The 12262-nt window shown below is 50.7% G+C and overlaps 1 protein-coding gene across 1 annotated transcript in view; it reads left to right on the top strand.

Moving 5' to 3' along the window:
- The window catches only part of LOC102443532 (transmembrane protease serine 9-like), a 41173-nt gene extending 32381 nt beyond the window's left edge, over window positions 1–8792 (top strand). The window contains exons 8-12 of the mRNA XM_075928847.1: window positions 1382–1414; window positions 1611–1779; window positions 1901–2172; window positions 4640–4809; window positions 4912–8792. Coding sequence (XP_075784962.1) covers window positions 1382–1414; window positions 1611–1779; window positions 1901–2172; window positions 4640–4809; window positions 4912–5193 — 926 coding nt within the window. The 3' untranslated portion in view covers window positions 5194–8792. The remainder of the gene's footprint in view (window positions 1–1381; window positions 1415–1610; window positions 1780–1900; window positions 2173–4639; window positions 4810–4911) is intronic.
- The last annotated feature ends 3470 nt before the right edge of the window (window positions 8793–12262 follow it).

Raw genomic sequence — 12262 nt, 5'->3', positions numbered from 1 at the left:
TTCACAACGCGTCGGTTTGAGCACCGCGTCGTTATGTCTCCAGAGCATCGCTAATGACCCTCATTAGCATACTTAGAACTATGAACAGCTCCCCCCTCTGTACGTCTCACTTCTCCCACAAGCCCCGCAATAGGGTAATGACAAAAAGGATGTCAAGTATCAGGAGTAGCCGTGCTAGTCTGGATCTGCAAAAGCGATGAGGAGTCCTGTGGCACCTTATAGACTAACAGTATTGGAGCATAAGCTTTCGTGGGCAACTATACGCCATCGCGTGCCAGCTATGCCCCTCTGCCATACACATCGGCCAAACTGGACAGTCCCTACGTAAAAGAATCAACGGACACAAATCAGATCTCAGGAATGGCAATGTACAAAAACCTGGAGGAGAACACTTCCATCTCCCTGGACACACGGTGGCAGATTTAAAGATAACCATCCTGCAGCAAAAAAACTTCAAAACCAGACTTCAGAGAGAAACTGCTGAGCTACAGATCATGTGCAAATTTGGTACCATCATTATAGGATTACACAAAGACTGCGAATGGCTAGCCAACTGCCAAAGCAGCTTCTCCTCTCTTGGGGTGTGTCTAGACTACAGGGTTTTGTCGAACTATCCTTGCGTCTACACTACCGCCGAGTTCTGTCGACAGAACATCGACAGAACTCAGCAGTTTTGTCAACGGCGGTAAACCGCATTCTGTTGACAGAAGGCGTTACTGCATCGACACTGTCCTTTGCGTCTACACTGTCATGTAGAGAAAGCGGCTCGCTTTGTCGACAGAACTGGCTGTCGTCGAGACGCTCTTTGTCGACAGAATCCCGTAGTCTAGACATACCGTTGGTGTTCACACCTCCAGATCAGCTGCTAGATGTGGGCCTCACCCTCCCTCATTGAATTAACCTCGTTATCTCTAGCCTTATTCTGGCCTGCGTATTTATACCTGCCTCTGGAAATTTCCATGACATGCATCTGACAAAGTGGGTCTTTGCCCACGAAAGCTTATGCGCTAATAAATCTGTTGGCAAAATGGATGGTTCCCATGACCTGTTTTGCATAAAGCATCTTTGAGTTATGCATAGTCATGAGCCAATTTTCATCAGGCATGGGGTGGGGGTCTCTCTGACATTGTGTCCGACATCAAGAGTGGCAAGAGGGTGTCATCACAGCCTGAAATATTTTCCAGGGGGGAGGCACCCAAAACAAAGACCCCCCCCCCCCCAGTTGGGTTACAAACCCAGGATTCGGAGGAGAAGCCCGTGTCGAACTCGCAAAGGCTGCGGAGAAACATTGCCCGGGGTCTGACCGCAGTCGGCAGGGAGCAGGGCAGGACACCGGGCTCGCGGGTCTGACCTCTCTGTCCTTCTCTCTGATCTCTTTCAGTCCCCAGCACCCACCTGCCCCGGCCCAACGTAGGTGAGTCTCTGGTCCCTCCCTCCCCATTGGCCACACCCCGCTGGGTCACCCGGGCAACTGGCTCCCCACAGCCAATCAGAGCGGGGCTCTGTCTGGGGGCGTGGATCCCTCCAGGGCCCAGCCTGTGGCCGATTCGAGATGCTTTCGACTGGCCTCCACCCCGGCTATCTGAGCATCCCTCCCTCCTTCTCTCCAGTATGTGGCCGCCCCAGGGCGCTGGCCCACCACCGGAACGTGGGGGGTGAGGACTCGATGGAGGGCGAGTGGCCCTGGCAGGTGAGTCTGCTCTGGCACAACGAACACTTGTGTGGGGGATCCCTCATCTCCAACCGGTGGGTGGTGACGGCAGCCCATTGCTTCCAACGGTGAGTGTCGCAACATCCCTTCCCCTCGCCCCACAGTCTCTCCCCCGCCCCCGGCCGGTGCCCCTCACTCCCAACCCGCAGCCCCCCACCCCTGCCTTTTCCCACTCCGCTCTGCTCTCAGGAGTCTGAACACCTCCCACTACATGGTGCTTCTGGGAGCCAACACGTTGGCCAACGGTCAACCTCACAAGCTCGCCCTGGGCATCGGACGCATCATCCTGCACCCGAAATACTCCGGGGAAGCCTCTAGCGGTGACATCGCCTTGGTGGAGTTGGAGCGACCCATCCAATACACCGATTACATCCTCCCCATCTGCCTCCCGGCTGCCTCCGTCCAGTTCCCAGCGGGCATGAAGTGCTGGGTGACGGGGTGGGGCAACATCAGGGAAGGTGGTAGGTTTCTTTGGGAGCTGGGGCAGACAGACTGGGAACGTGGAGGGATCCAGGGGGTGGGGGATTTGGTGGAGTGGGGGATTTGGAATTTCTTTTCCACCATGGCCTACGAAGAACTTGGTGGGGGATTTGAAAAGGGGGAGAGCAGGGAACCAGTAGACAAACCCCAATGTGAACACACACAAAATAGAAACTGATGAATGCAATTGATAAGCAAAACCCGACAGGCAAAACAACGCCATGCAAAAGCCAATAAATGAGCCATAAAACCTAGAAACAAAACCCACCGAATCCTAAAAGGGGCACAATGAAGGAAACCAATAAAACACACTAAACAATCAACAATGAAACTGATAAACCTGATAAACGATAAAAGGAATTCGACAAACAAAACCAATAAACAAAACCCAATCCATGATAAAAGAACCGCGACAAAGGAGACCCAATAAACACCACTTGGTCAATAAAACACAGGCAACAATAAAGGAAACACAAAAAACAAAACAGGATAAAAATGGAAGGTGAGAGAAGGAACCCAGATAAGCAAAACCCAATAAATCATCGATAAAATGTGATCCATGAGACAAACAATTATATGGGAACTAAGATAAACAATACATGAAAGAAGATCAAGAAAACATGCTACCCTGCAAATAAAACAAGGTAAATGCAAGTGAAACACAACAAATGAAACATGATCAACAATAAATGAAACATATTGAACAAATAATTGAAAATGCAAACCCACTCAAAACCTGAGAAACAAAACACCAAACCCAAGAAACAATGCCCAATAAATGAAAACTGATACATGAAAATTGGAAATGGAAAAAGAAAACCTGATAAAAATACCCAATAACAATTCTTGGTAGATTTTTATTTTTATTGTTTTATCATTTTAACTGATATCCGTATTTTAAGTATTTTTGCTATTTTGTATCCATTTAAATTTTCACAGGTGCACAAAATTGTGGGTTTTAAGCATCTTCTTGTTTTTATCAATGTAAAATCTGGAAAATTACGGGGGCTGTCAAACAGGATGGGTCAGACAGTACATTATTGAGTTACTAGAGACATTGATTTCAAAACATGAAAGTGTTTTAACACAAATTGTCCAAATCACATGTCAAAATACATACAGGAAATACCCTTTCCTCAAATTCTCATTAGTTCTCAAACAGCTTCTTAGTTTGGCTCTCTGCACATTCCTGTTACTATCAATGGAAATATTTTTTTTGCGTGTGTGTGTGTGTGTGTGTGTGTGTGTGTGTGCACGCGTATGCATGTGTGTGTGAGCACATGGGATGAAACAGATGTTTACCAACATTTACTTATAAAAATCTTCTCCACCAAACCTGATAATCAATTTCCGATCAATATAACGGGAAACCCAACAATGCCAAAAATGGAAACATGAAACCCAGTGAACAATAGCCAATAACAGCAACACAAAAGCTGCTGAATAATACCCAGTATGGGAAACAGATACACAATACCCAGCAGCAGAAATATGAAACCCAATGAATAAATGCGATATATGAAATCTGATAACCAATACCAATACAGGAAAGCAACAAGCAATAATCGATTGTGGAAATGCGAAAGCTGACAGATAGTACCCACTCGCCATGACCACATAAAACCCAATACACAATACACGAAACAACCCAACACAAAATTCCTTAGAGACATTGAGACAGGAAGCCCAAACCACAGCGAAGCAAACTCAACATAAACGAAGCCAAGTATGGAAAACCAAGACAGGCAGACTGCAAACCCAACCACAGGAACCAGGAAAGCCCACAGCCAAAAACCAGCCAATGAAAAACAGGGATCCCAAAGCGCCTGGTCCTTTGAAATCGATTTCTCTTCTCTCCCCAATAAGAATCCTAGAATCCTAGAACACTAGAATAGGAAGGGACCTCAAGAGGCATCAAGTCCAGTCCCCGGCCCTCACGGCAGGACCAAGCACCACCTAGATCAGGGCTACTCACGCCTTGGAGACCACACTGATACTGCACATGCTGAGGGCCGCAACTTAAGTGTGGTTGCATGTACATGCAAATATATGCAAATATATGCAAATAACACGGGCATGAATACAAGGATTAAGGCAAGACTACATAAGTAGCCCTGGTCTAGATCATCCCTGGCAGGCGTGTGTCTAACCTGCGCTTACATATCTCCAGCCTGCATTGATGAAAACTTAAACCTGTTACACAACAAACTCCAACCCTGAAAGTCCACAGCTGAGTCCTGCGAGATTCCCCGGGGCTGAACAGGGCCCGTCACCTGGAAGGTCCCCTGGGGGCCGGGGGAGGGCGCCCACCAATAGCTCTGGACAAGGCAGGAGAATTCTCGGACCCCCCCCCCATCCCCACTTCCTCCCCCCCCCCCCCCCGGAATGGATGGCTCTGCTCCCAAGCTACATGTGCCCCTCACCGTGGCCTCTGGCTCTCCTTCCCAGAGGACCTGCCGGCGCCACAGACCCTGCAGAAGCTCCAGGTGCCCATCATCGCCCAGCAGACCTGCAGGGAGCTCTACAGCAAGGCGGCGGGAGGCAAATTCCAGCCCAAGTCGATCCAGGACGACATGATGTGTGCCGGCTACGCCGAGGGCATGAAGGACACGTGTAAGGTGAGAGTCCCCGGGCAGAGTCCTGGCCCAGACCCCTGGGGGGTCCGTCTCGCCCCGATCCCCCGTGCCCCGCCTGACGCCCATCTCTGCCTCCGCCCGCAGGGGGACTCCGGCGGCCCGCTGGTCTGCAAGGTGGCCCAGGAGTGGCTGCTGGCCGGCATCGTCAGCTGGGGCCAAGGCTGCGCCGCCAGGAACCGCCCCGGGGTCTACATCCGCCTCACCGCCTACGAGGGCTGGATCCGCCGGCACGTGCCCGGCCTGGAGTTCGTGGCGGCCGAGAAGGGGAGGAGCACGGGCAGGAACGCCGGGGCTGGCAGGGCGGGGAGGGCCGGCACGGCCACCGTGCTGCTGCTGCTCGTGGGGCTGCTCCTCGAGGAGGCCTAACGGGAGTCGGAGCCGCGCTCGGGGGAGGGTTGCCTGGGAGACGGCCCAGGGGCGGCAGGGTCCGGGGGCGCCGGCGGCAGCACATGGGTGCCCACTGCCGGGTAGAGTCACCAATGGCTCCCAGCTGGCGTGGGAGCGTGGGGGGGGGGGTTCTCCCTCCTTCCTCCTGCCCAAGGGGGGGGGCTACTGCTCCCCAGACTGCCCTGCCTGCACACAGCCTGGCGGGGACGGTGAGATGGGGGGAGCCCTGGTGGGGGCAGCTCCCCACGTGGGCACAGCAGGAGCATGCAGGGGTAAGGGCACAGGGCAGGGAGCCCGCGGGGACTGGGCAGCGAGGGGACGCTGCGCCCAGAGCCCGGGGCCCTGACAAAGGGCTGCCGGGAGGGAGCCTGTGGTGGGGAGGGGGCTCTCGGGGTGCACCCCCGTCCCGCCCGCTCACACCCATAGGGGGTCAGTGTGAGAAAATCCAGGGTCCGTCTGCGGCGCCCGCAGCCCCCAGGTCTCGTCCACCTGACCCCAGCCCGATCGACAGAGCTGTCTCCACCCGGGCCTCCAGTGTCACCCCCTGTCTGTCTGTTGGCATCTCCGCCCCCGTCTGTCTGTCTGCACGACCCCATGCATGCCCCTCTGGCCCTCCGTCCCTGCCCCCATGTACCTCCATTCGTCCATCCATCCCTCAATCCATCCATCCCCATAAACCTCTTCTATCTCTGTATCAATCTATCCCCACACACCCCCTCTATCCATCCCCCCACACACCCTCTATCTATCCATCCCCACACACACCCTCTATCTATCTATCTATCTATCTATCTATCTATCTATCTATCTATCTATCTATCCTCATGCACTCCTCTCTCTATGTATCTCTGTGCTCCAACCTGTAGCTACCAACCAAGCAATCCCCATGCACCCCATGTATCTATTTCTCCATCCAGTCGTTCCCAGGCACAGCTCTGTATCTCCCTGTCTGTGTCCCACCAGCCCGCCAGCCCCAGGACCCATCTCCCTCTGTCCCTGCTGGCTAAGTCAGACAGCTGGCCGTGGAAGGCCTGTGCAGCAGAGAGCCGTTCTGGTGCTGGAAGGTGGCGGGAGCTGTGTCTTCCCTGCCCAGACCGACTCCGCAGTGGCACTGAGAACAGAAAGCGCCTGCCCCGGAGAACTGGCGACGCGTGGCTGAGGCACTTGGCCGCCCCTGCACCAGGAGATGAGCCTGCCAGCCTGCCCAGCCTCGGGGCAGAAGCAGAGAACTGGACACGCTTGTGTGGCTGGTCTCCAGCTGCGGCTCGGGACCCCAAAGCGGCTCACCACCCCGTCTGTAATGGGATCGCCGGGGCTGGCGTTAGATTTGCCCAGGGACTACGCCGAAGTCTGAACTCTGTGGCCTAGGGGGCCGGCACCCCCACCGGGGTAGGCACAGGTTTGGGCCACCTTCCTGAGGTCACGGAGCACCTTCCACGGTCAGGAGGGGGTCGCGGTGCAGTGTCTGAGCACCCCTGCAGGTGCCAATCCAGGGGAGAAGTCGGTCGGGGGAGACAGAAAATTGTCTGATGGGACCTTTCGCTGCTAGGAAATGCCAATTCATCTGATTCGAAACCAAAAACCACCCCGAGAGCAAGCCAGTGCAAAGGGAATTTAATTTCAAAACACAAGGGCAAAGCATTCCCATGTCTCATTTCCAATGAGGACTAGACTAGAAATAAAAATAGAAAAGTGGGACTAAGATACAGTAAAATAGAAGCACGAGAGATGACAAGACAAAGAGATGTTCTGCGTTTTCCTTTTGAAGGGACTTCGCCTTTTGAAAGGGATTTGATTTTCTATTCGATGATAAATAAGAATGGGATTGTAGAGATTCCAACAGATCAAATAAAATACAAAATTAAGAAATGAAAAGACAAACCCCGTCTGAAACGTTTTGGTCCGTTTCAAACACTCCCATTTGTCATTTCAAAGAGATTTTCGCTTTGGAATATATTACTAATAGGGAAGGTTTTAAAATACAGGAATTCCTCATTTAACACGTGCCCGCGTAACATGTTTTTGCGATAGCACGATTTTTTTTTAGGGAAGGTTTTTTGAATTACACGACCGTCCCCGGAATAACACGATTTCTCCAGCCAGCCCGTCGCCAGCGGCTGCGTGCGGCTTCCCCCTCCTCCCTGCAAAGCGGCATTGGCTTGCCGCGCCATTCTCCAGCGAATGCAGTGCATACTCCCCATCCAATCCCCCTCCCCTCTCCTCCCCTTCCCTTCCCCAGAGCCAAACACCTCCCCTCCCTGCTGTACCCCAGCCCCCTTTCTCCCCCAACCTTATGTCCCAATCTGAACAGACACCACCCCTTGAAACACACCCCCACCTTTTCCATTATGTTCAATGGGAAAATTGTCCCCGCATAACACGTTTTCACTTAACACGACCATTTTCCGAAACATCTCTATAGTGTGAAATGAGGAATGACTATATACAAATGAAATGCAAGATCAAGAAAAACAAAGCTGACATTGCAATATAGGAATTCCAGTTTTTCCTTTTGAAACGGGGGCTGGTTTCTGCTCTACTATAAAGGGAGTCGTACAAAATGCAAACTGAAAATATTTAGAAAAATGAAATAATGTAAAATCAAATGCAAGATGAAGAAATGGCAAGAAAAGCAAAATTGAAACTTTCTGCTATTTTGGGTTGACGTGGCTTGTGTATTATAGTCGACACAGGAACGAATACAAGGCACTATATCACTTATTTTAAGAGGGATAAGGGATCTTTCGGAAAAGGCTTTATTTTCCGAAAGATCCGCGTCTAGACTGGCGCTTTTTTCCGGCAGAGCTCCGTGCCGAAAAAAAGCAGCAGCCATTTTTATGCTAATGAAGCGGGGGAGATTTAAATCCCCGCTTCATTAGCAATTGCGATACATCTAATTTGCATCCCTTTTCCGAAAAAGGGATGTAGTCTAGACGTAGCCGCTATGTCTACACTCGCAGCTTCTTGCACAAGTACAACCATTCTTGTGCAAGAATCCTCAGAGCATCCATACTGCCCACCCGCTCTTGCACAGGGAAATTTACAGTCCGGCGTGGTAAGAGAGGGCTTCTTGCACAAGAGCTACACTCTTTTTTAACAGGTGTAAGCCCTCTCGCACAGGAGCTCTTGCACAAGAGGGCAGTGTGGACGCTCGGCAGGGATTGCTTGCGCAAGAAAGCCCTAAGGCTAAAATGGCCATTGCAGCTTTCTTGCTAAAGAGAGCGTCCACACTGCCATGAATGCTCTTGCACAAAAGCACAGCTCGCACATGGCAGTGTGGACATGTTCTTGCACAAGAGTTCTTGCACAAGAACCCTTGTGCATGATTTTCTTGCACAAGAAGCTGCCAGTGTAGACATAGCCACAGGCTGTGTCTAGACTGGCAAGTTTTTCCGCAAAATCATCTGCTTTTGTGGTAAAACTTGCCAGCTGTCTACACTGGCCGCTTGAATTTCCGCAAAAGCACTGACGATCTCATGTAAGAGTGTCAGTGCTTTTCCGGAAATACTATGCTGCTCCCGTTCGGGCAAAAGTCTTTCCCGAAAGACTTTTGCGCAAAAGGACCAGTGTAGACAGCACAGGACTGTTTTCTGCAAAAAAGCCCCGATCGCGAAAATGGCGATCGGGGCTTTTTTGCGGAAAAGCGTGTCTAGATTGGCCACGGATGCTTTTCCCCAAAAAGTGCTTTTGCGGAAAAGCATCCTCCAATCTAGACGCGCTTTTCTGAAAATGCTTTTAACGGAAAACTTTTCCATTAAAAGCATTTTCGGAAAATCATGCCAGTGTAGACGTAGCCACACTGATTCTCTTGATCGTGTATTTTAAAAGAAAGAAGTGAAAAGCAAAGTTGACACTGGAGTTCTGCCGTTTCTTTTCCAAACGCCTTTTAGCATAGAGATTACAAAATGAAAAGAGAAATCACAGAGAGAACAGCGGAAAGCAAAGCAAAACGTTTTAGGTCAGAATACGACATTCCTTCTTTCTGAATTTTGAAATGACTTGTCAGTTTGAAATGTATGTGACAAGGATACCTTCTAGGAAAGTGATAGAAATGTAGCCGTGTTAGTCTGGTGTAGCTGAAACATAGTCCTGTGCCTTATCGGAAAGAAACGCTTAATGTGAAAAGCGCACGAAACGAAGTCAAATTCAAAACTTGACTTTTTCAAACATTTTGTTTTGTGGAAATTTTAAAACTTCGGGGGAGGAGATTTGCTCTGAATCAGCAAGGGTTCCTACTCCCCCCCCCCCCCCCAATATAATGAATTCCAGTTCTGAAACAACTGTAATTGGAAGGAACTTTCTCCATATCAAATTATTAACAGGCACCATGGGCAGACTGAAGGGGACCTCTGAATTTTCTGATCTTTTCTCCAGTTTAAAAACCCTCTGACTTTACCTTGCAATATAGTTTGTGTTTGTTCTCCGTTAAAGTTTGCAGAAGTGGGCGGTGGCAATGTCTAGTGGTTACAGTTTGGAGTCTGGAGCCAGGACTCCTGACTTCCGGGGTGCTCTGGGAGAGGAATGGGGGCAGTAGACAGAGATGGGAGCCAGGGGTTCTAGTCCTAGCTCAGGGAAGGGAGTGGGTCTAATAAGGGGTCACACTTTTCTTCCTGCTTCTCTTCTAGTTGACAGTGTGATCTTCAGCCAGTCTCTTATCTTTCCTCAGTTTCCCCCCATCTGTTAAACAGGGCCTGTAAGACTTTCCTGCCTCACAGGGGGATGCTGTGAGAATCCATGAAAGGAGGCAGGAGGGACAGCCTAGGAGTAAGGAAATGCAGCCCCAGCACACGCCCCACACCTCACATTGTCAGACACACACATATGCATTGCTGGGGCTCATCAACTCTGCTCTCAGTGTCTTGTAACCTTCCACCTCTATGCTTAATAAAAACCTTTGTTGCAAAAAATCAGAGCTGAGAGTCTATTCACAAGCCAGGGACAGGACGGGGGGGGGGATTAAGGGGCGTGGCTCTTCTTAGCTCCTCCCACAACCTTAGTCCTATCCCAGAGGTCCCCAACCTTTCGGGGCTGCCGGGTGCCTGGGGGCAGGGCCACTCATGCGCTGGGCATCTGGGGGCAGGGCCACGCACACTCCATGCACCTGGGAGCGGGGGCCGCCCAGGCACCACGCACCCGGGGCTGGCCCCGATGATTCGGCGGGCGCACATAAATACCCCAGCGAGCGCCATGGTGCCTGTGGGCACCGCGTTGGGGACCACTAATTTCAAAGTATGTAGATCCCTGTAAAACACAATCCCTCCCCCCCTCTTTTTTTGTTCTGATCAGCTATGAAGTGGAATACCTCGTGCTGGGCAAATGATGGATTTTTTTAAAAAAAATCAGGGTGGGGGGTTTATTTGGGGGTAAATCTAAAAATTAGGCTTGTGGAACTTTTTTTTTTTCCAAATTGAAAACTCCAGAAGCACATTCATTTTGGGTCAGAGCTGTTCAGCCTGGGGACAGTTACGTCGAACGAGACGGTATCTTGAACAAAGAAGTCATGGCAAACGGAGGAAGAAATGTTTCAACCTCTCTGAGACATTTTGGGGTTTTTTTAAAAATTGCCTGGAAGGCTATCTCAATACGTAATGTCGTTTTGATCCCCCCCCCCGCCCCCACCCCGACAAAAGTCCCTGATTCTAGCAACCACTTGGAAACACTTCAAAGAACCAGAGACGATTGGGGCTGGAAGAGGCCTCGGAAGGTCGAGTCCAACCTCTTACTCAAAGCAAGACAACCCCCACTGCAACTTGAGCCCATTGCTCCTTGTTCTGCCATCCGTCACCACTGAGAACAGCCTCTCTCCAGCCTCTTTGGAACCCCCTTCAGGAAGTTCAAATCCCCCCTCACTCTTCTCTTCTGCAGCCTAAACAAACCCAAATCCCTCAGTCTCTCCTCGTAGGTCTTGTGCTCCACCCCCTAATCATTTTGGTCGCCTGCCGCTGGACCCTCTCCAATGTGTCCACATCCTCTCTGTAACGGGGGGCCCAGAACTGGACACAATACTCCAGGGCTGTGTCTACACTGGCAAGTTATTCCGGAAAATCAGCTGCTTTTCCGGAAAAACTTGCCAGGTGTCTACACTGGCCACTTGAATTTCCGGAAAAGCACCGACGATCGACTGTAAAATCATCAGTGCTTTTCTGGAAAAACTATGCTGCTCCCGTTCGGGCAAAAGTCTTTTTCCGGAAAACTGTTCCGGAAAAGGGCCAGTGTAGACAGCACAGTAGTGTTTTCCGCAAAAAAGCCCCAATTGCGAAAATGACGATCGGGGCTTTTTTGCGGAAAAGCGCGTCTAGATTGGCCATGGATGCTTTTCAGGAAAAAGTGCTTTTCCGGAAAAGCGTCCTGCCAATCTAGACATGCTTTTTCCGAAAATGCTTTTAACGGAACAGTTTTCCGTTAAAAGTATTTCCGGAAAATCATGTCAGTGTAAACGTAGCCCAGATGCGGCCTCACCAGTGCCGAATAAAGGGGAATAATGACATCTCTGGATCTGCTGGCAAAGCTCCTCCTAATGCCCCTAATATGCCATTAGCCTTCTTGGCTACAAGGGCGCCCTGCTGACTCCTCTCCAGCTTCTCATCCACTGGAACCCCCAGGTCCTTTCCTGCAAAACTGCTACTTAGCCAGTTGGTCCCCAGCCCGTACCAGTGCTTGGGATTCTTCTGTCCCAAGTGCAGGACTCTACACTTGTCCTTGTTGAACCTTGTCCGATTTCTTGTGGACTAATCCTCTAATCTGTCTAGGTCACTCTGGACCCTGTCCCTGCCCTCCAGTGTATCTACCTCTCCCCCTAGCTTAGTGTCATCTGCAAACTTGCTGAGGGTGCAATCCATCCCCTCAGCCTGGTCATTCATAAAGATATTGAACAAAACCAGCCCTAGAACCGATCCTTGGGGCATTCCGCTAGAAACCAACCGCCAGCCTGACATCGAGCTGTTGATCACTACCCGCTGGGCCTGACAATCTAGCCAGCTTTTCTGCTATCTCTTTACATTAAATTAAACAGCCATTTTGAACAATTTTGTTTTCAATGCTTTAAACC

This window comes from Pelodiscus sinensis, chromosome 4 (assembly GCF_049634645.1).
Source record: "Pelodiscus sinensis isolate JC-2024 chromosome 4, ASM4963464v1, whole genome shotgun sequence".
Taxonomy (NCBI): domain Eukaryota; kingdom Metazoa; phylum Chordata; order Testudines; family Trionychidae; genus Pelodiscus; species Pelodiscus sinensis.
The sequence above is the reverse complement of the archived record's forward strand: the minus strand, read 5'-3'. Positions and strand labels throughout refer to the sequence as shown.